At 45.4% G+C, this 24,289-nt stretch overlaps 2 protein-coding genes across 8 annotated transcripts in view; one reads left to right on the forward strand and one right to left on the reverse strand.

Moving 5' to 3' along the window:
* cdi (serine/threonine kinase) overlaps positions 1–20,293 on the reverse strand; it is a 100,490-nt gene extending 80,197 nt beyond the window's left edge. The window contains exon 1 of the mRNA XM_031971141.2: positions 20,096–20,293. The gene's annotated coding sequence lies outside the window, so the exon portion shown is untranslated. The remainder of the gene's footprint in view (positions 1–20,095) is intronic.
* Positions 1–24,289, forward strand: part of LOC116424576 (very long chain fatty acid elongase AAEL008004) — a 58,713-nt gene that overhangs the window by 6,204 nt on the left and 28,220 nt on the right. The window contains exons 1-3 of one of the 7 annotated variants that reach the window (XM_031971150.2): positions 20,642–20,800; positions 21,399–21,548; positions 22,082–22,154. In XM_031971150.2, the coding sequence (XP_031827010.1) occupies positions 22,094–22,154 (61 nt within the window). In that variant the 5' untranslated portion in view covers positions 20,642–20,800; positions 21,399–21,548; positions 22,082–22,093. Of the gene's footprint in view, positions 1–20,641; positions 20,801–21,398; positions 21,549–21,579; positions 21,665–22,081; positions 22,155–24,289 lie in introns of those variants that run through there. The other 6 variants (XM_031971149.2, XM_031971153.2, XM_031971152.2 and 3 more) reach the window with 6 other exon arrangements.

The raw sequence follows: 24,289 nt of genomic DNA on the forward strand, positions 1-24,289 counted from the left end.
TTGAATCTTCTTTTCGCCGGCACGTACCAACGGAGAAGACCTTCAACGTTTCAGCGGCTCGCGAAACATTTTACGGTTCCCGGGGTCTGGTTCGTTGACTCAAGATTGTTTTAAGACAGTTCGAGTCCCATCGTTGTCTGTTACATACCAATGACTCTCTCCGTTTGTACACCGAGCACATATTGTTCCTCGTTCCTATTATTTGTTTCTGACCTCGCCGCGGCGTTCTCTTCCTCGCCTCGCTCGTAAATTTTCGAAGCGGGGAAACGCCGGGCCCAGGGATCATTCAGGGGAATAGTTTCTGCCGGCGTCGCTAATCATTTTCAGCGGACGTAAAGAGGCGTCGCGTCACGTTTTATCGTTTTATTACGCGCGGTTCCCACCAGACCGCGTTCGACGACTTCGTGATTTCGATGTGTATCGGCCGGGGATTACCTTATCTCGCGGTCGGATTAAAATAATTCTGTCTGGCCGGGTTTCAACGGATAATTGCTGCTTACGGGACATTCGGGGCTTCATGGTTGCGGTGTAATTACATTATATTATAATTATACGATCTGTAATCGCTGCATTTTAGAATTTATGCTTCCGGAGCACGCGAAAGTTTCTTCGAAAGTCTACGGAATGTAGAGTCAACTCTAACGTTCCCATTTCTTCAAAGATACTTCTGCGTTTGACAAAAGTACGAGAAGATCGTCGTTAGCCTCCAAGTTTCTACTTTCTCGATGGGATGCAATAAGATTAACAAGGTTTATTACATTTTCATCTGTCATCGATGGTTTCTTTCGTCGCCTTGCATAAAAGATGGCGACGGTTAACGTGGCGACTCAACGGAGAAGCGGTTGTTCGGAGTATTCGAGGATGACAACGGATTTGAGGGAATCAATAGAGAGACGAATGCCAAACGGCATTTGCCGTCCGACGCGAAGCCATAAGTCGACCGTTTATCGATTGCGACTTTAATCGTGCCCGATAAAAAGATTTCAGTTTCCGCGTTATCGTCCGATGACGTAAAACGGGACAGACGTGCCGCCGGAGTCCGCGGGACACAGCCTCGTCAATAATGCCCGCAGTTTCGGGATTGAAACTCGGCGCTCGGTAATAATTAAGCGGACGTTTCGGCGCGGAACTTTCTTCCGTGGAAAATTCTTCGGGGGCGGCCGTCTTGGTCCCGAGTTCGGCGAATCGCGAATTAGTTATACCGCTTCCCGGGAAACGATATATAACGTCGTCGAGTGATCTCTTCAATTAATCGCTGATAGAAGTTCAGGAATCTCGAGGTACGTCGTGACTCATGAATTCTTTCGCGGAAGGTAATCTTCGAGTTCAACGAAACATCCGAAATATCGTTTGTCCCAATTGGAAGATGGACGAACGTGGGTTGGGAGCTGAAAGTTTCTGTTAGGAATTCATCGAGATCCTGTTGCAACGTTCAATCAGAGGAGTCGGAGATCTGCTAAAGCGTTCCGATAGTTAGCGTTATGAGTTAGCTGTATAATTTAGCTTCATCTATCGAAGGTTTAGTATATTTCGAAGAATCCTCGTCCGCGAAGGGTTAACATCGTCCAGAAACAGAGCAGCATCCGCGCGTCGTCGAATGTTGATTATTTACTTTGATCTTCTCGTTTGAGAAACGTGAAAAATTCAGAAGCGCCAGCCGCATTTGCATCGACACAGGCCGCCGTGGCTCTCGGTGCACTCGTCCCGAGAGGTTACGTCTGCCAGTGGCGAAATCCTCTAGTAGAAAAGTCTCGCTCGAAAGCGAATATCCGTCCGGCAACAAGATAAACATCTTCACTTTCTTCGCATTCGGCAGATGCTACGTAATATCGGTGCGTCACGGTGAAACCGAACAATTCTTCGTAAACGGTCCGTCGCGTTCCCCGTATCTCTTCCAAATAAGCTCAGTATGCTTTTCTCGGTGTCATAGATCGTATCGAATTTTGGTCTCCATTAAAGGGAACGCGATCTGTTAGAACAAATCGATCAGCCGACCGAACCGAACGTCTTTCCGTATCCATAACTCTTCGAAAAGATTTCTCACTAGTCAAGTTCTTCACTGAAAGTAACGCTTTATAATTCCGCTACATCTAAAGTCTCCCATCCACATTGAAACTTGTGATGTAATCGCTACGAGCGACAGGTTCGAGACTCCAGCTTCCACGATACACGCTGCACCCAAGCAAAAAGTGAAAAAGCCTCGAACCCATCGCTCGTACCGCCTGCGTCACCGCTCATTTCAACGTGAGTCACTACCCAAAAGATTAATTCCACGTGGCGGTGAAGTAACAACGCCGCCCCCAAACGAACCAGAAGATTCTCGTATCTCTCAATTGCACGCACTCGCGATAAGTCACAAATGAAATTCCCAAAATCGGGACGCGTTCGCGGCCGAACCTGCTTATCGTACCGTATACCTAACAAATTACGATTGCGCACGGCGGCGCAGTTTTATTGGCCGCTGCACGCGTTCCTGCTGTTCCAATATCGTTTCGGTGGAACGGAAGCGTTGTAACAACACCGGCGTTACCGGTGTTTCTTCGCCTCGCGCTTTATCTGTGGCACGTGGCTGCGAGCGGAGGGAAAAAGGGGCACGCCGTGCGTGGCCGGCGACCCACCCCCTAAATTACGGGAGAAAGCAAGGGTCGCCGGCCGCACGGAAGGAACTGGAAAATCAATACGAAAATGATCGTGCCCCCGTCACGATTGTATAAATTATGCACGCGACGTGAGAAACGCACTGCGTGCGGGGCCGCGGTGTACGTTCAGCGCACCGACACCTGGCCTGGAAATGTTATCCATCGCCGAGAGGATCTCGACTGATTCACGGTCTTCATTTCTAAATTTCCAGGGAAAAGAGATTAGGATTCTTCTCTTGCACTCGAAGTTGGAATAGTAGACGTAAAATGAAACGTAAGGAAACCTCGACGTCTCGAGCGTTTACGTAAAGCGTCTTAAAACAGATCCACTGCAGAATATAGATCTGCATAAGTTGCAGTAGGCTGGTTGCAAAGTTTCATATCTACAGTAGAAAGTTGCAAACAAGTAATTCGGTTATTCAAATATAAAACGAGCCCACAGTTCTTTTTCTAGTGGTTAAAAGTTAGCTGGCTCTAATGACGGTTTCGAGCACTTTGAAAAGTCCGCGAGGGCTTAACGAAACGCGTGTTTCAAATTCGCCAATTCCATTTCAACGACTCCGGCGCAAAGTTTTGGAGCCGCCGGTCTGATGAATAAGGGTTGAAAGGAGTCGTGTTAATGACTTTGTGATGGACACGTTCGGTGACGTACGCTTGTACTCTTTTCTGGAAATGATCTCTTTTCGGAAGTGACTATGGGAATTCTTCCGATAATCGTCTATCGGTAATGTTTGTAAACGATGACTAAAGATTGGGAATCGAAGGTAGCCGATTGCACTGGAAAGAAACTAATCGCGGATGGTTGAAAGAAATCGAAAAGGATGATTGAAGGTAGCCAAATACGCTCAGGGCGTGAAGCCAAAGATGTCCAAGTGGCGATCACGCTGAGTGGACGCAGATGGCCGAGCAGGATTGAGGATAAAGCCCGAGGATGGCTGAGACTCCTCTGAAAGGAGCTCCGACGAGCCTAAAGGCTCGAAGAATGACAATTTCTGGCTTCGCTGGCTTCATTTGCATTCTTTGAGAAGCCATGGTTGTTACCTGGTCTTCGGTGACCAGTAAATAAGCTCGATTGCCGGTTAGATCGTGTTCTCGATTTATTGAACGATTTTCCTCGTAATAAAACGTTTCATCAAAATAACGCAGCTACTTATACACAACGTGCAATACAGGCTATAATATTCATGTAAATCGTGAAACGATTAAGCAAGTTACCCAACCGATTTGTCACAATATATCCTCGTGTTAACAGGAAATAATTGTGCGTCACCCTCGGGTTGATTTATTGAAATACAATTCATGAAAACAAAAAGAGTTCGTCAGTCCCGGCTCAATCAACGAAAGACGACGGAAGATCACTTCTTTGCGACGCAACTTTTTCACCCGGAAAATCGTGGCCAGTCGATCACGTAAGAGTGACCGCGGAAGGTCAGTATTAATTTAGTAAACATGTGCGATCAATTCGTGTTACTCCTGTTTCTGTCCGAGGCGGTTTTCCGCTGCGATCTCGCTTTTTCCTTTATCATTGAAATCACCGATTAATTAAACTGGTTGATCTGAATCTTTTTATAGACACTGCGGAGTTTCGTTTATTGAAATGTCAATCGACATTTCCTGTGTTGTTACATCGAATTCTTTGGTAATCCCTCAAAGAAGTGTCTGCGCCTTTTCGATGATTGCAGAGGAAGGAATCAGAAGTAGGTCACGTTGACTTAAACGCTAGCTTCAGCGTTAAACACTGCAATTTTTGCGAGCGATCATAGTCGTCGCATTTCATCCCTTCTCTCGGTGTTTCAGGTCAGACACGCGTATCGTTCGAAGGATAATAACGTTCAGCGTTTACCAATGTTATTTCCCGCTAAACGCGAACGCGAAAGAGAAATACAAACTTCTAATCCTGCCGAGAAATCACGAAGTAAATCGTTGGAACACACAGCCGGACACGAGAAAGGAGTTCACTCGTTTCCCGCGTTGTTTGCCCTTTGACTGTCACTGTCACGTAACTTTGATATCGCTAACCACCGGTTATCAGCCAGCATCGCGTAAACGTGACTTCGTAGGAACGGGAGTGTGTATTTTTTCTGTTAATAAGTAAAACGATCGCCTGAAATGCGATCGGCAAAGTGTGTTAGCAGGTTGAACATTGCGTGACCACCGTATTCGACGATTTTATCATCGCCACTGTCGCATGAACGTCTCGAAAAGCGTGCAGAGCAAATCAGACGAAAGATAAGAGTTTCGGTTGAAAGTTTCGTTACGAATGAAACCTGGAAATTTCATTTTTCCATGGTACTACTGTACACAGTCGGAATCCTCCGATTAAATTCAGATATTTCATATATTTCCACGTATCGCGTGCGTTCTGCGACTTCGAACTCGCAGATCTCCGATGAATCCGTACGATCCCGCAGTGTGATTATTCTACAAACCGCTCGAAATTCTTGCGGCAGTGAAGGTGTAAAAATTCCGACGGTCGAAAGGTTTCAGCAGCGACGGGAGCCCTAGCAAGGTCCTCTCAGGCATTCCTTCCTGCACTCGGCCGGCGTCTCGGTCAACTTTCACCTCGCTGTGTTTCTATTTCTCGTCCGTTTATCTTCCCGAATATTTTCAAGGTCTCCGCCGGGCCTGGTTCGCTTTCGTTTAGATTTGGCGAGCCGGTTGCGTTCTCCGGTACTTTCTCTACGTATTCCTACGGTTTTTCCATCCGCGTGTCCCTTCGGAACTTTCGTTTCCTATTTTCTAGCATCATTCCCGGACACGCGGGAATTTTTTAACGTTAGCCGAAGCTTCGAGAGGGTTACCATTGTGAAAACGAATTTTTTTTAAACGGGGTCTTGCAAAGCGCCGGCGTCAACGTGTTAAATAGTATCGCATACAATGTACAAGTATTTTTTTCTTAAACAACAGTTTAGCGTTAGAATTATAAGAGCTCGTGCGAGAAGAAGGTGTTGCGCAAGAATGATACTAAATTTCCTGAGGCATTGTCGTACGTTGATTTTTTTTCAAGTTCACATGCGATTTAATTATGACAGGAACGTGTCATGCTAATAGGTAGCGCAGGAGACAAAGTCCCGCCGCATTAATATGTGAACGACGGTTATACAAACAGATTGACTTTCAATAATCATTCCTTATGCGTGCACTTGTCCACATCGTATCGTCGTAAACATTACATATAATCGATTTCATTCATTTCCATTTGCGTCACTTTCCGAATGGGGGAAAGTAATATTCCAGTTGTGTCATATGAAAAGTGATACATGTGTAGTTGTCAGCCGTTGATTAAAATAATTATTCTCCGGCGGCGGTAGTTTGCGAGAACTCTGTCGCACGTCGATTGTTTTTCTACTCGCCGTTATGACGCGACCGGTCGCCCAATTTTCCTTCAACGGGATTTCATGCATACAAACCACGCATTCTTATAATGCACGCGGGAATCCGCGTCTCTCCTACACGTGTAAATAGCATTGTGTTTCGTGTTCATTAGAAATCGTTCGATTCGATTCTACTAACCGTTTGAGTGGCAAGCGTTCTCCGTTACACTGCCTATAAGTGGCAGCTTATCGGTTCGTAGAATGAAATTCAATTTATTTATCTATTCTCCTTCTCATCGTTGATTTTCATTTCTGTTGTTACCAACTTAGAAATGTAAACGAAACGCACTATTTAGAATTTTCTTGTGCGAAAATAGAAAAGCCTTATTCGCTTTCCGCATTGAAACGAAAGGAGCTCGCGCTTGCCACTTGTCGATTGAGGAAGAAACTTAGCAATCGATATTAATACAATTATGAAATTCTCGAATTCCGAATGAACGATATAACAGGATTAGAAATGAGAGGATAGAGAATTCAGTATCTCGATTCTATCGTGTTCGAGGAACAGTCACGTTTCCGCGTTATCGGATCAGTGCAGCTGTACTACGTTGACAGTATCAATTAGACGAATGTCGCTACAATAAACAGATTAGATAAAAGATAAACCTTGGATCGCAGCGCGGCGATCCGTTTATTAGTCTTTATCCGATGATCGCGGCTATTAAGATTCAATTAAACAGTTTTACACCAGTTTGTTCGCCGTTTCTTCGATTAGCAGCCAGCATATCGTTACATAAAAGATCTGTTGCGTTAACGCAAAAAGTTAACGGGACATTACGGTTGAATAAATGTCCGAACATATATACTTAATATGCGATACCGTGGTATTAAAGAAAAAGTGTGTCAACGAATACACGAGTAGATACGTACGCTATCGAGACGCGAGCGATCGTCTGGCGAGAGAAAGATCCATTTTCGAGATTTAACCTTTACGCCGCATAATCGTCCTCCTCGTCTGAAGCAAACGAACCCGACTCGAAACCTGCTCAATGAGATTTTACCGTCGATTCTCCACCGTTGCCGCTTAAAACAATCAAGTCGCAATCTATCCGTCGAGCGTTCTCAGTTAATCTCCGAGCTGTGACGGGGAGCGTTTCTTTCTTTCGCGTTTCGCAACGTTCGTCGGCGGAGACTCGACAGATCGAAAGACGGGCCGCGGAGAAGGCGGCCCGACCGCTAATAAAATACTTTCTAAACGGTATTAGAAGTCCGCCGGAAGAGCTGAAATTCTGTCGCGCGCGCCGGCATTCCTCACCTGCCGCTCGATTCACCGATAAATTAGCCGCGCGTCGAGTTTCAAATTAAATTCGGCCGCGTCGAGCCGCGTCCACGAACACGTCCGTGACGATCGTCGGGCGTGCGTTAAATCGTAGGAATCGCGCTCGCCGTAAATTCGTATATATTTCGAGAACTACTCCGAGTCCTTAATTAAGATTCAGAAACTAGATTCACGGAGCGAGTCACTTTCACTCGTATTCAATCTTACGAACGCCGTTCGGCAAACGTTTATTCGAACGCTACGAACTTCCTTCCGACGCTTTCACGGCGATCGAAAAACGAAGCTTTTTTTTCGTTTTCGCCGGAACGCGAACCGCGCGAGTGGGGATTTATTGCGGCGCTCGTTCCTCAACCCCCTCGAGGAACGCTTGGACGCGGACCAAATTTATTTCGTTTCGCGTTTCGCCGCGGGCATTCATTTTCGCGAGCATCGTTTTCATTGACTTCGCGGATCTTGACAGACTGTAGCCTTATTAACAGACCGCTGAACGTCGACGACCATTGAAAACGAACTGACTAATTGGCGCCTGAGAATCCTAACACGGGTTGTTACGTTCTGTTACTCGGGGCCGTTTATTTGTTCTCGGTTTGATTGCTTCCTGCATTAGAAGCTTAATTAAGAGATAACTGTTCACCTGTTAATCGGACAATTTCTCGGCTGTGAACACCTGGTTCGCGGAATGTAATAACAATCCGAAACGATCCATCCCGCGGAAAGTATCGGCGTAATGTGATTCCCGCTGCCGCAGGTATCACTGTACAATTACGAGCAAAAACCGTCGAGTTTCCAGCGCGGAGTCGAAGAAAATCATCGAAGAAAGCTTCTAAGTATCACCGGCAGGTTAAATCGCTGCCACCGGCTAACAGGTTAATCGGCGCTTGTCCCGCGGTAATGTCGACGCCGTTCCCAGTTCCCAACTAATTCGTTCGAACGTAATCCTGTCAACTTTTTATCCGGCAATTCTGAATGTACCACTTTTCCCGACGCGAAGCGAGACAAATATCCTTGCTACGCTTCCCACGTGAATGATCTTATACATACGTTCCATTCATTTCCGTTGCATCTCATTCATTGTGTTTTTCCTGCCCCCGTCTCGTCCCTCGCATACATATGCAATCGAAATTCTCTCGATTATGCGGAACTCGTCGCAGCCGCACAACGAACTCATTACCAACTCAGCAAAATCGCAGACGACGCATAAAAACGGGGAGCTGTAAAATCGTCGAAGTAAAAACAGCATTAAACGGATCGCGTACTGCATTTTAAGCGCGGCGTCGAGCGCGAGACGGCGATTACAAATGCAACGGAAACCGATCGCGCGGATCGACGGCGGGAAGGAACCAGAATTGGTCCCCGAGTTCCGTTCCGTCGTTACGTTGCGTCGGGTATCTGGTGTAATCGATCTCGTCGCAACGTAACCACGTGTTTAGTAACTTTCACGTCGCCGCCTCGTGTCGCTCCGACCCCTTTCCCCCGTTTTTCACCGTCTTTCTCCTCGGACGGGCCCCCGCTTTTTCAGCTAAGCCCCTCGGCCCCGCGGACGGCTCCTTTTTTCTTTCATAGGAATGCCCGCGGACGGTGCCCGAAAGAGAAATTCCGGCGATTTGACACGTCCACCGCTACCGTGGCCACCGGTGTCCGTCGAACAAATCGGCGAAATCTTGTAGAGAACATTGTAACCGTCGACGACTGACAACCTCTCTGCTCGCATTCTCATTCCGTTTCTTGTCCTGCTTTTGTAAGTAATCGTAAATAACATCAGACACGCTTGCGAACGATAAGATTCTGTAGTATGTAGATTTCCAACGGTAATACGCGATTATAATAAATCAGGTTTCCTTCGCAAATCGTTGATAGTAAGATTAACGTTTAAAGATTAGCCTCGAAGAGAATAGTGGAAGTAAATTAAACTGTATAGGAGGAAACTAAGGAAAAGATAGACTACGAGAAGAAGGATTAATAAAAGAAAATCGTGTAGAAGGTGAACGAGGGAAATATATAAACCATCAGCTTCGATGACGCTTGAACTATACTCACGTTCCAAGACGAGTTTCGTTCGTTTTCTCCGTCATTTGCTTTTCGATCGCATCGGTTCGTGATTCCACGTCGACGGTATACACCGCGAGGCGGGCTGACGTCACGCGTCACGGCTCCTGAAAAAGTCTTTAATCGACAGTTTACAAAAACGCGACCCGCCGGGGGACGCGAGGAATTCCGTTTCGTAACGTCTCGCAAGGAAACCGGCCGCGGGACGGCGGAAAACGAGCAACGGTCGTGTTGACGGAGCAAATAAAGGCCGCGCCGAGGGAAAAAGGCAATCAGTTGCGCCGGCGATCGCATCCCGATTTCTTAATTATGCAGATGCTGTGTACGCTCCGGCTGGTTTTCCCGTCCCGGCGTTTATTCTGCATAAATTCGTGGCTGAATCGAAGAGGACGGTGTCGTGAATGTTTCATGCGGAGGAGTCCCCGATTGTCCGCGCGATCGTTCAATTATGCTCGCCGATGTCTGTATAACCGTTGGACCGCTCGCCGACGACGAGGCGAACCCGAAAGATTCCTGGAAAATCGTTGAGATTTTCAGCCGTTCTCCCGTAACATCGGACACGTGACCGGGAGGCTTCGAATTGAATTTCGTAACTAAGAAACGGTCCCTCGGCTCGCGCCGATCGGGGGGAAATTATATAAACGGAACTTCCTATTTAGAGATGGAGATGGCGGTCGTATTGGAGACGCCTGTATCCACGCTGAAACTCGTTTAAATGGAAGGTAGAAGAATTAGAGCGGCGGATTTCAGTTTTGAATGAACTCTCTCGAAATCTGTTTCCCAGAATTGTACAAGAATTTAGGCGGCCATTTCGATTTACTCAGTAGTTTGGTGCTAGGAAACAAAATGGTCGCGAATGCGGCACGAAGTAAGTCGTAAGGTAGAAGATTGATGGGATTTGATTTGTTCATTGTTCGTTTTATTAGTAGTTCTCTGGAATCTGGCAGTGGTTAATGATAGATTCGATTGAGAAGCGCGTTTCCTTCGTTTCTATGCGAGTATATGAATTTTCTTTCTATTTTTAGTGGAAATTTCTTGGACAATACGCAACCGAATTATTATTGTCCGATGCGTTTTAAATGCATTGGCTCCGCCGGTTGCCGCATAATATTAGCAGAGGAAGAATAAAGGTTCGCGCATTGGCGGAATTGACCTGCGGTAACTGTCGGAAGTGTCGTTGCGTAACATCACGGGCAGAGCACGCGTTTTCGACAAACAGACCGCAGACGTTTTCGCGTATTTACGTTTTAATGAGAGGACGAGTAAAAATGTAACAGGTCAATGTACAATGGTAATGAATTATGGGTGAAACGGACTAGCATAGGTTACGTGATACCTGTTAAACATTACCTTTGATCGACAAGTGCATCGTGGAGACACATCAGACGATCGGAAAGAGTGAAAGTTGACTTTAAGGTTGTTTAATTAAATTAATTCGAATGTTGCATTGATCTGAGAATTGAATTCAATGATACTTCTTACTAACGCAATGTCTTCGACCACTCATTCAAGTGAAATTTAGACGCTAGGAATAGATGAAATGAAACTTTTCTGAATTCGAGTAACAGATAGTAAATTAGTGTACGTGTAGTCGAGGCTGCGCCGTGGAAAGAGCTTGCAAGCTCATCGACGATCGTGCAAGGAAAAGTTTTCGGTGCACTTTGAGACCGCAAAAAAATTCAGGGCTCCGTAAAATCTGACGGAACGCTGTGATTTTTGTGCTATAAACGTTCTAACAATGCAATAATGTCCTGATTTATTGCCCTCTCGAAAAGGTCGCGCATAAAGGGTCACCGCGGGCAACAGTTCCGCGCGACATTCAGGGTTAGACGAAATTACGTTAATATCTACGTTTATTATGCATGAGACCAAGGTACAGTTTGACACCAGGAAATTCCAAATAAACGTTAGCGCGATCGCGTTAACTTCGCGTCCGTTTACATCGATGGGGTACTTCTTGCTCGTGCTACCTTCCCGAAATTACTACGACGAAGCGCCGCGACTCCGCACGAAACGGAAAGTAATAGTTAGACTGCATTCTGTGCATCCTGCAGGGCCAGACTGAATGTTATGCGTCCGTGACAAGCATGCGCGCGCGGCCTGCAAAACAGGGATCAAATGCAAATAGATATTACCTCGGAGATTTGAAGCTTGGCCTGCGATGACTTCTCCCCGTCGCCCTTTGCACTCCGACATTCGAGTGAAAATACACGTGACGCTTTTCACGCGTTTATTTTGAATTTTGAATTCTTTCGAGAGGCGACTCTCAGTCACAACGAATTTATTACCGAATATCGAACCAAGTTTAACGTATCAAGCCAAACAGCGACCGAGAATCGTCTGTTGAACGCAGAGGGTTAACCCTTTGCACTCGAAAGTTTCTGGAAATATTCAACATGTTCTGACGAGATATAGGTCATATTGTTTGAAACTAATTTAACGATAATTCATAGATAAACTAAGCAACAGAGGTATTTTATTTAAATATTTCAACGTGCAAACTTTAATTTGAAATATTAAATATTCAACTTCATAGTTTTGTTGTGTCGAATCACGTGGTGGCTGAGCGTCACCTCTCGAGTGCAAAGGGTTAAACAATGGTCTCGAATATTCTGATATCCCATAAAACTCTGCAGTCCGTGGATCATTGTTAGAATTACTCGTCGCAGTTGTACGGTGCCGGTGAAAGCGTGCAACGCGGAAGATGTCTTTGTCGGATGCATTCTTTCTTATCGAGTCGTGTTCGGGAAACGGCGAAGGGACTCTCGCCAGTCATTTGCAATTCGCGGCGATAAGACGAGGGGGCGGACGAGCGATTCTCTCCGTCCCGGCTGCGCTGGGTGCGTGGCAAAGTGCGGAGCGCGGTTCTTTTCGCGGAAATAGGGGTTGCAACACGCCACGCGACCGATACAGTTTACTCGCAACTATGTACCGTCGACCACGAAAGTCCCGCGCGCACCTGGCACACTTTTAACCTTTTAACCTTTTACGAACGAATGTCGACGTTTCGGCGGCGTGAAATATTCATGCTTCCAAGACTGTGCGAACAGATCGAATTACTCGAGCAGCAAGAGATCAGCACGTAGTTTCTGTTTCTTCCATTATTTAACCCTTTGCGGTCCGAAGTGCTCTTGGTCGATTGTTAGGAATTCCAAGATCATCGAGATTATCAGAATCATTAGGAATTTGTCAAAATCAATTTCACTGCTCAAGGGATGACTTCACTTCGGCTTTTTCACTTTGAAGTTCACGTCAACGTTAGTTCATTCAATTACAGCTTCATACGACGCTCTATTTATTCAAGAATATTTGGGAGTCATTGCAATGTTACCTTTAAATGGTACAATTGTGATGCTACAATATAGAAAAAATTGAAACAGGTAGAGGTTGCAATAAAATAGAATAGTCTGACTCGACATAGGACTGCAAAGGGTTAAACAATTAATAGATCATTTAGCTTCATCTGCTGAAGGTTTTGTACATTTCAAAGAATCTTGATCCGCGAAGGGTTGACTACTCTACGATGCTATAGTGGATTCCGTGAATATCGTCTTTTTGAACGGTAAGCCACTATAGCAGCTCAATTCCTTCTCCAACGTCGATAGTCGTGCACATTATAGTCGAATCTAACGTAATTACGTGGACAATTCTACCTGAAATCGCAGTTGTACTATATTTATGATATGCAGACCGTCTCGAACCTTGCCGTATTAAAGGGTGAATATTGAAACAGTAACATCTGGGTCCTCGACGTTTCTCGGTCGTTCATTCGTTCGTTCTTTGGAGTTTGATCGATCGAGCCGTAACTTTCCGGTTTCAGTTTCACTGAATCGATCGTGCACTTCGATCGCGCGGGTTTTTATGGCCATTGATTCAGCCATCAGCCGCTCAAAGAGCCATTTTTATTCGAACGTTCCCGTGCACCCGATGCATTCGTCCTTTCATTTGGTGTCGGTTAATTGATAGTTTCATTAGCGTTTCAGCGTTTACGATGAAATTACAATTTTATTCAATCTTTCCATTTTTCATTCTTCCCTTTCGCCTGTTTCGCTTGCGTCCGTTTCGCACTCGATTTCCGCGCGAGACGTTCGGAACTTTTTACTCGCTCGAAACGTTTGGAAGTTGTTCGTTGCACTTCTGCGGCGGACTGTATGCGTGCTTCGGTAAAAAGTTCCTATGATTCACCGCGTCACCGTGTCTGCCTCCATCACGATCGAACGTGGTACGCGCGGCGCTTTTCATTGTGTCCCCAGTGCGATTACCAGCTCCGACAATCGCTCGGGAAATTTGATCAGTTGACGCGAACGGTACGCCGTTGTATTTCATTCGACGTGTCGCCGGTCAGAAACGCGAGGCTCCCAGGGAATCTTCAAGAAACGACCGCGAACGTCTACGTATTCTTATAACCGACCCTTCACCCGCAGGTGATTCTTCGATTTTTCTCTTCGGAAACGGGATTTACGGTTTGTACCGATTAGACCGATATTAGACTTTTAATCAAATGCGAGAAATTCCAAAGTGAAGTACCGTACTTGTACAAGTGCAGCAATGAAAAGCTCTTCGGGTCTCAGGAAATCTGCTTTCCCTTATTTTTATAACAAATTATAAATAGCTCAGTCTTATTGCTCGGTAGTTCTAGTGTTAATTCAATCGGATTTTCATTTCCTTAGTTCGTTCGAGTTTCTCCAATTTAATCGCGCTCTTATTTTGCAAAGAGTACTTATAAATTCGAGAAAATTGTTACTGCTCCCACATTTTCGATGAGCTTAGGGAGAAACAGATAACACAGGTGAAGCGACGAAAATATTAAGCAAGCGCAAATAAATTCGATTCCGAGAACATCGAGAGTACACGAATCGCCGAGGAATTTGTTCTGTGTACACTTTCGAGTGTCATTAGCTATTTCTCGACGCATCGGGTATATCGACGAGTTTTCGAAGAAATAGTTGGCAGCCGATTGTTAACGTTGCCGCGCACGTCGTTCGATGTACATCGAATCGCATTCAATCCGATCGATTCCGCGAAACCGTGGGTCAGCGCAAATTTGCGCAGTGCGTTTTTCTCGTAAATCATCCACTCGCGAAAGTCTGTAAAAAATGTTTTACGATTCGCCGTTGACTTGCGGCTACAGTTTCATGGAACTATTATTCTTTCCGCGAAACTGTCAATAACAATAGCGATAATAGAAACATAAGAAAATAATGCGGTGGTAAAATTTAGGTGATTACGTTAACGAAGTTTGTACTTTACGTTCTATCGTAAAGATACTTAAGACACGAACGGTAGAGAAATGGAATAGAAAGGTAACGAAAGGTAAATAAATGTAATTGAATCATTAATTCATAATAATTCCACGCGGCACCTGCGTTTTTAATAACGCAAAGTGACTGTAATGGCTGAACGAATAGAGAAACTAAACATATGACGGCGCGATACAGCGGACAAAAAAAGGGGATAAAGGGGAGCACGAATTAATTAGTAAATGACTACGGTGAAACGAAATATTAAAGATGGAGTTGCGTGCAGGGGCGTTGCTCGGCGAGCAAGCTTGCCCACATAACAATATAATTTCACTGGGACAATAATCACGCGGAAAAATTCGGCCTTATTAGCGGAATGGCGATTATAATCTAACAAAATTCCACGAGTCGCCTAATTCGACTTGTTTAATCCCTCGAGGAATCTCGTCGTTTCGGCGAGGTGAAACTTTTCTGTTCGGAATCCCGATTAAATTCAAGATTTAAACATTCTTCCTTACTTTTTATTACTCAAGTATTTTTATCTGATTACTTTTAAGAGGGTCAGATTAAGAGTAAAGTCGTTACTGACCAGCCTCTGGATACTGTACTCATTACTTAATACTACTTAATACGAGATTTCTGTAATAGACGTAATTATAATGAACTCAGATTAATTCGTCTGAAAAACTTCAACACATTCCATTGATGGGATCGCTCAGTTAATGTTAGTTCTCTTTTACAGAAACGGACGCAATTTATTGGAATGCGTTTGACACTAGGTTTACGGAACGTCAAATTGACGCATATTTTGATTGATGCGATCACACTGACATGTACCCCGATTACCTACTATCGAATCTCCAGTTTCCACGATCTAAATAAACGAGCATCGATTCTTTCAGGAATAATAGAATCAAGTGTACAATAAATGCCCGTAAACCTAGTGTTAATGCTTACAGGTATTTCTCGGAGTACGCATTTAGGTGGAGTCGTTTCATTACTGTCGCGTTCTCGCGAGGGGTGCTCGAAGCGTGAACGACACTGAATATATCCGCCTGCGGCGCGTATCGCCGTTTAGACACAGTGATTCGCGCAATAATATAACACCGTGCAATCCCCAGGCCTCCGCCGTTGCTGTTTACCCTGCCCGTAAACAATAGAACCGCGTGCAGCCGGCTCACGGGGGCGGAAAGGGGTCTCGCGTGCGCCTCGATACAGCGCGCGCGCTCGTCTTTTATATTTAGTATGCCGAGTTTTTAACGAGCCGAGTAATTTTAGTCTCGGCAGCCGCGACAACTCGCCGCGGCGGGAACGGAAGATCGTTGATCGATAGTTCGTTAAACCCGACCGATTCGATCCCGATGCGCAATTACGCGCCCCTCGCCGCGGACTTCTGTCGGCTACGCCCCTCGCTCGAGCCATCCGCGATAAGCAGCCGCGACTTTGCCCCCTATCTCGATCGATCTCCCGCCCGACAGATTCGATCGATTTTCGAATTAACCGTCTGCACTGGAAAGTTTTTTGCTAGAGATATTCAAGAGTTTTTTGTTAAACGCAGACGATATTCCTTGGAATTGATTAATGAGGGAACTTATATAAACTGAGAGACGAAACTGAATCCGGATAGGTCAGAATGAGCTGATGTCTTCTTGTAATTATTATACAGTTAACAGACGTTTCTCTGAGGAGTTATTAAAGTAATCAGGCAATACGAAAACCGAGTTGTAAGTCAATTAAGGTCTAATGGATGCGCTCGTTTCTAGGAATTTTGAAAAGTCGTTTGCTCGGTAGTTTTAAGGCTTTATAACTTCACCGAATCAATCGATCGGTTACTTGATTCGTTTCAGAACGATGAACTTCCGTATCTGGTGTTAAACTTTGCGTAACGCGCCACCGTGCGAAACAGTGAAACGAAGTATAGTTCTTTGATTCACGTGATCGTTAAGCTACTTTCAAGGAACATCGTCCGTATCTGGTCCGAGGATCTCGAATGTTTCCAGTGAAAAGCTCTCGAGCGCAAAGGGTTAATAAACGAAAAGGAATCCATTGTGGAAGGGAACGTTCGAAAATAGGGGCAAGTTTTTGTCCAGTTTCCTTCGGCGGAGTCTCGCCCCCGCCCCGTCCCCCTGCTCGCGTTAGCATAGCATCTGTACAACAGATGCCGGCCCCTCGAGTACGTTCTATTATCGGTTTATCAGAAAACTTGGAACGGCCGGGGCACTTTGGAATCATCCGGAACGGTGCCGTTGAGTTGAGCGGCACTCGATTCTCGTGCCTCCTCTTGTTACCGTTCGAACAATACAGTGCCCACCGAGAAAGCGAACCGCGGTCGCGTTTTCAACAGGCGAATTCGGTGACCCGGTTCTCCGCGTCTGGCGCGCACGCATCGAACGATCGCGCGCGCGTCACACGCGCCGCGCGTTAAATTATAATAGAAACCGGGCAACTTTTATTCCTTTCATTCGCTCGGGTTCCCTTTTCTTTCTCTTCTTCTTTCTTTCTTCTCGGAGGAGAAGAGAAACCTTGATTAATCCTTTGTGTCGCGGACGCCTCGAAATACGCGGAGTCACTTTTGAATTCGAATCTATTCGAAAGTACCCCGTGGCCCGTTTCGTTTCCAAGAATCTTGAACACTCGGAACGATATCCGCGTGTTTCGTGGAGATCTCGATGTATTAATTCATTTAATTAGGATCATAACGAACGCGCATAAAAACATTGAACTCTCGACGCCACGTCTCTTGGCCTCGCTAATGAACGGCCGAACGAATGTTCATGAGGAGTCTAAAAAGCACTCGCTACAAATATTCAGAATGCAATGAATTTTTTACTCGGATATCGTATAAATAGTTATGTGTATTTCTTGTCGGTTCATTGGCTCGTAATTTTCCTCGTAACTGAGTCCGCGAGGACTGCGCTACCTTTTGCCAGGGGAATCCCGTGAAAAAAAGGAGTTGCATATGTAAGGGTAGTTAAACATGCACGTATATTTAACAAATTCAACGTGAAATCGGCCACACGTGTCGCAAAGCAACAGGCTAATGATGAAACGTTTCCGCGATGCACGTATACGCGAACGAAACGCTTTCGACCCGTGTGGAACGAGGGTGGCCGCCGTCGGAAACGAAGAATGCTGTAATTAAGAGCATATTAATTTGGCGGCTGCTTTTGTCTCGCGTCTCCCCAGCGCGTTTCTTTCCTCCCTTTTCACTTTTCGCTCGAACATGTCGGCGACGGCCGACACGCGCGCTCCTCGATTCTCTCCTTGCGTAATTAATCGATTCGCGCAGTCATCGTGTGCCCCGGTTTTTCATCGCATTTGCACGCCGCGAGGAGCTTCCTTCGCGAAAGGAAGTTGGGTAACGCAACTGGTCGTTACACCGACCCCACGTTCCGCGACGCATTCGTCGGTTTCGTTTCGCCGGCCCGTCCGCGAATTACTCGTTAACATGTTCTGAATCCCGTGGGGATCGCCGGTGATCCGAAATCAAATTATCATAATTCATTCAATCAACGGACGAACATTCGGAAATTTATCTCCGCTACAACTGACGCGATATAGAGCAGTCTCGTTTCAAGAGACAAGCGTCTAACGATAATGCAACTAAATTGAATAATTCGTTACGTTTCTCTCATTTTGTGGGAAATCGCGAGTACCTAGCAACGCGTGATGCTATGGATCAAATATGTGGAGCATCGCGAGAAAATCCTTAGTCTAATTGGATCATTCACGATCTAGACGTCTGATTTCTGTTGTACGAATACATCAGTAGTAGATCCGATGAAATGTTATTTACTACTGTAACTAACAATTTTTAATCGCTTCGATAGCTTCAGAGTAATGTTCAGTTATAAATAACGCGTATTTATTGATATATCGAGTGCAGATAATACACGCGCGAGTATACGTCATTACAGAATGCACGCGACAGAGAATACCAGACGATTACGTTCCTCGTTCCCTCCCTCCTCCTCGTTTCCCTTTGAAAAGCCGTTTCTTGGGGCTTTTACCTAAATATCTTCTCGTCCCTCTTGAAAAGGCGCGACGATCGATGCGCTTTACGCTTCCGCGGAGAGCCAGACGACTTCGCGGCTCGCGGAACGAGTGGATTTCGCGAACACTTGTCCCCGGCTGCATTTCGCACGCACTTCCATCGTTAACGACTCGACTCGCCTCGTTCCGCCGCGGATCGATCGTTCAAATTCTCCTCCTCGCGACTTTCGCCCGGCAATCCGCGGCCCGACCTTAATATTGTCCGCGAGATCCGCGCGGAATAAAAGAGAAACTTCCGAATTCTCGTATCTGGAATACCGAGTCCTGCGCGAATGTAACCCTTTGCACTCGGAAGTTTCTTACTGGAAATATGTAACATTTTTCCACGAGGCGAACACGATATTCTTAACTCGAAGAGAAATCGCCAGTATATCGAGGAACAAAGCTATTTTATTCTATTCAAGCAATTCGTTTGCAACTTAGTATTTCGTATATGACAGTTTGATCTGAAATGTCATTTGTCGAGTTCGGGGATACAAATGAAATCGCATAATTTTATCCTACGAGCGTGGGGTGATGATCAATCCCAACATTGTCTTAGTCACGAAAGTCGGCGTGTTAAATCGATCCCGGTACGATCGACGGGGACTCCGCCGCGTTCCAAGCCTCTCGCGGCGGCTTTCATAACGGTCCATTATTCGAATGAAATTTCTCGCGAATCCCCGGCCGCGGGTAACCATGATATTGTCCGCGGGACAAGGGAACGCGAAAATGCTCGGTGCATCTCGTTTCCTTTGATAGTTGCCTGAGCCATCCGGATGAATGCATTTCTTTCTCCCCGAATCGAGCAGTCTTTGAACCTCGCAGATTACTCCGCCTTCTGTGCCGGCGTTCAGCCGGTCGCGAGGAGAGTATTAAAAAAATGGGAACGGGGACGACTGCCCCGTCGAAACTTCCTCGCGAACTTCCCTTTGTTCGCGCACGCGCACGCTGGCACTCGCTCGCGCCAAACGTTCGAACGCGTTATCGTTGCATTCGATTAACACTTTGACTGCCACGTTTCAACAATTTTTTCTATATTTATTTGTAGCATCACAATTACCATTTAAAGGTAACGTTTCAGTGACTCCCAAATATTCTTGAATAAATAAACAGAGCGTCACATTAAGCAATTGAATGAACTAACGTCGACGTGAACCTCAAAGTGAGAAACCAAGGGCACCTCGGACCGCAAAGGGTTAACGAATATCTCTGAATGACGATCGAACGGACGCGATCGACGCACAGTGCGGACAAAATCCACCACACTCGACTACTCGCATAAAAAATTGAATATTACCAAAGCATCGTTGAGTAGTCCTTGCTACACGAAATGATTTTCATCAGAAAACTACAAATTTTGTACGGAATCAATTCCGTTTCTCTATTTGAAATCTACACGCAGAATATCCATTGTCATCGAGAAACTCCATACTACCCCCATAAAGTAAACAAAACGTAACCACCATGTGTTCAGCTCTATACCTTAGAACTTCTGTTCGAAGCACTGTTTTCTATCACTCATGCGTTTGAAGTAATCGAGTTTCGTCCAGAAGACGGTCGTGTGGCCGTACTGTGCGACGAACTGAGGCGCGTTGAAACGAGAACGTCAAACGCGAATCGCACACGAGTGCAACGACGGTATCGCGCATCGTTCCACGGATACCTTACTAGTCCACCGCGGTTCTTCATGTCGTTTTTACACGATCCCCGTCATGTCGATCGTTTTTGCCGCGCTGTACTCGGTGTCCCGGTGGACTGACGCTTTCCATAATTAAACAGGCCCGTTTTATTATTTCATAACGTTCTTTAATAGTTCGTCCCGTGTATCCGCTTATTTTGTATTCCGCTGTAGGTTCGTTGTAAATTCGCGGGGACGTTATCCGCGCGGCGTTCGATTGTCCCGGCGCTCCGCAAAAACCGTGGCGGAACGTGTCGAGCGTGAACGCGAGGTTACGTGGAAACGTGCAAAGATCGCGTGAAAAAATGTGTCCGTCGCGCAGGGTTCAAGCGAATAGAATTAGCCCTGGGAGACGGGAGGATCGGATTTGGCGAGGTTTCGTGACGGTCGGGGGTTAGTGGACGATACTCCCACCACGGCTCGCCCGGGGAGGTGGGAAGTTCGTATTTAAGATCTGGAAAGGAACAGTGGTATTCGTTATTCTTCGTTAAGTTGTACATCAGTCAAAGGTAACATCGTCGATTATGCCGTCCGGATTGCGTTGGAATCGCCGTGCGAGGTTTCAGTCTTCTGACCGAAAAGTGTTCACCGAAATCCAACGTCCGCCCAGTGATCGCGATGCTCTCGTTGGAAAGTGCTTAGATATCGTGAATGTGTATCGTAATGATATGAACAATATATAATATACTAACAACCGTCGATTAATATAATAATAGATGATCATAAACCGTTGAATTATTGACGGATGTCGGTGAATTCTCGTTGATTTCGAATCTCGAGATGAGAGTCTTGAATTCAGGTGCTTAGATATCGTGAATGTGTATCGTAATGATATGAATAATGTATAATACACTAACAACAGTCGATTAATATAATAATAGATGATAATAAACCGTTAAATTGTTGGGATTCCGGTGAATTCTCGTTGATTTCGAATCTCGAGATGAGAGTCTTGAATTCAGAAATGATAACGCACGATGATGTTTAATGTCTGATAACAGACGATTGAAGTATTCGCAAGGATTCGGTGAATTCTCGTTGATCACTGGTCAGAAGGACTAGCACCGGGGATTTCAGTGCGCTAACCCTTTGTATCTATATATGTAGATTGTGATTTGGTGGACAGAAACACGTGCACCCTCCTGGGATACAAGAAAGAGACGAATGAGACAGACGTTGCTCTTCGTCGAAGCCCATTGCAGCTTCGACGACTTCCTTTGACATCATTTCGCTAGGAAGAATGAATCGCACCTTTAAGTGACTTAAGAAACTTGCCTTTATTATTGTTCTCGTTTCCCTGTACGCTGCTCGAGTCATTTTTTAATGGATATCCCGCGATTCGAGTCGTCGTCGACGACCAACTCGGAGAAAGAGTAATTGTAACTCGAATTAACACTATACCGAAGCTGTTACAAGACACCTTTTGAAATTTCAACTTCAAATTATCTTCTCGGTTTCATTATTCTTCCACGATTGAATTTTTCGACATTTTCTACAGTTCGTTTTATAATCGCTATTGGAAAAGTCGAAAAGTCAATTCAGAATATACTAAACTTGGAAACTAATTTTAAGTTAACAATTCGGAAGGTGTTTTTCGATATTCTCGGTAGAGATATTTGTTAAATTGCGTGAACGATTGAAACTGCCTGTGACTCTTTTATTATATTTCTACCGTGCGCTGTATGTTACTGCGTTATCGTTGACGTTCAAAGTCGCACCCGTTCCCTTTGAACGCAGAGATTTCAACGGTTCACCGAAGTAATACGAACACGCTTTGTGTCTGGTTTCAGAGCCGAGCCAAGATGACGAGTATAGTGTCGGATCTGGTGCACGGGTACAGGGACCTCATGGATAACAAATCCGGTAAGTTGATTTTCTCAGCCTCTCGACAAGTCCAGCTTGAACCTCAACCCTCGAACCCTGTCTCCGATAGCCGGAGGATCGCACTTTCCCACGACCTTATCAACACTTTGTCCACCGGAGGTTAGACGTTCGATTGACCCTCGAACCCCTCGCAGTACTCGAGGCACACTCGACAATGCAATTTCATAATGTTCAAGTATTTCACCAAATTCCACTGTAATTACTCGTAACGTTATCATGTGTACATAAGACCTTAGCGCTTCCCGAGAGTTAAATCAATTTTCAAAGTGGAGAGCTAATCAGGACGAAGGATTAAACACTAGTGACTGACAACATCGATTTTTCAATTCAATTCTAATTCAATCGTAAATAACCTCTTCATTACACAGAGACTTCTCGCGATTACCTTCGGGTAACAGATATTATCACCGTTCGAGAAGTAAAGTATCGAAGATCGTTAGCATTCTTCGAGAAGGAAATATGCACGAATAAGAACATCAGGTTTCATTTCGCGATTAAGTGTTACAAGTGCGTATTGATTATAGATTTTCCTTTCTAAAGCGTTACGAATCGAAGAAGAAACGATCCGAAGGAACGCTCGAACCGTTCGAGAACCACGGGGAAAATCTATCCACTTTCTGTTTTGTTTGCCCCTCGGAGAAGTTTTATGTTCCCCGAATAGCCTCTCGTGTACATACTTCTAAACAGGGGAGATATTTAGATGTTCCCGTTCAAGCGTCCCATCCGAAATACGCCAGTCAGGCGCAAGGGACCATGAATATTTCTGCTTCGAAATTGATCGCCGTACGACTGGTAGATACAAGTGTTCCGATCAGTCGCACGCGCAGCTTGCGGCGTGACAGATCGATGGAAACACGGACTTGTACGATTTAGGGAACATCGATGCTATCATTCGAACACGGCTAACGAAGTTCTGCGACTCGTACCGCTACGAATGAAGCTCGAGTTTCGTTCGACTATTCCAATTTTTAACACTAGTATCTTTGCATCGTAGAGATCAACCGTTCAAGTTAAAAGTATCTTCAAACATTCGAATAAAACAAACAGTTCGAAAAGTAACGATCTCTCGCGACAAGACGATTCGAGGATCCATTCGAAAACTGATAAGTCCATAATGTTCACGACGTTAATAGTTCCTTTTTCAATTTTAGAAGATTTTAAAAAGCGATCTCTCCCCGACTTCGAAAAGTCCTCGTCCGCGAAGAGTTAGTTTCCGAATATTCGGCGTAGAAATCTCGATCCCTTTGTTCTACGATCTAAACAGTGAAACGCAGCAGGTAATGGCTGACTATCGAGGAGTATCACGTTTCCATTTTGGCAATGCATTATTCAGAAAACACGCAGAAACCACTTTAGAGTTTCTAATCAGTGGACAAAAAATGCCTCCGACATTCGCGCATCCTAATTCACGAAATGCATCTGTAGTCCAGTCGTTTATTGCCAATTGTTTTCGAAGGAAACACGTGACACGACCTACCTGTTATAATTAATACTCCGGTCGGAATAATTCTAGACCGATGACGCGTTATACCCAAGAGTCACTTCGTTTCTTTTCGAAGCTCTGTCGGAATTCTCGATCTGTCGAACAAAAAAGATGACCCCGCTCACCTCGGTCCGGGCATTTCGAATAACACAGAGTCGTCGAAACGGGGAACACGAAAGAAAGTCGAAGCGCAGAAGGTTGAGGTGGGGTAAAAAATCTCTGTGAACTGTGAACGAGTTAGCATGCGCTTGCATAGCTTTACAAGTGACACGACAAGGCGAAGCCCGTCATCCGCGGCTCGTTTAGAGGCGATTCAGAAGGGTTAGACTTTTAGACGATTGCGTTGCGCCGTTGCATCGCTCGGGTTTCTGCGCCGTCGTCGATTGATTCGTGACCAGCCCCTTGTAACGCTGGGAAGATTCAGTTGCTGGCGGTTAACGCGTTGACTGTCATGGTGGTTACCGATACCAATGCCTTCCGAATGGAAAACGAGAAGCCAATGCGCCTGAGTCCAGAACAATTGCGGAAATTCATCTTTTGGCTTCTGAAATGATTGTGCATATTCAGAAGCTATAACATTAGCTTTCCGATTTAGAAGAAACGAGTAAATCCTTTACTAACTAAACAGAAG

This window comes from Nomia melanderi, chromosome 5 (genome assembly GCF_051020985.1).
Source record: "Nomia melanderi isolate GNS246 chromosome 5, iyNomMela1, whole genome shotgun sequence".
Taxonomy (NCBI): Eukaryota; Metazoa; Arthropoda; class Insecta; order Hymenoptera; family Halictidae; genus Nomia; species Nomia melanderi.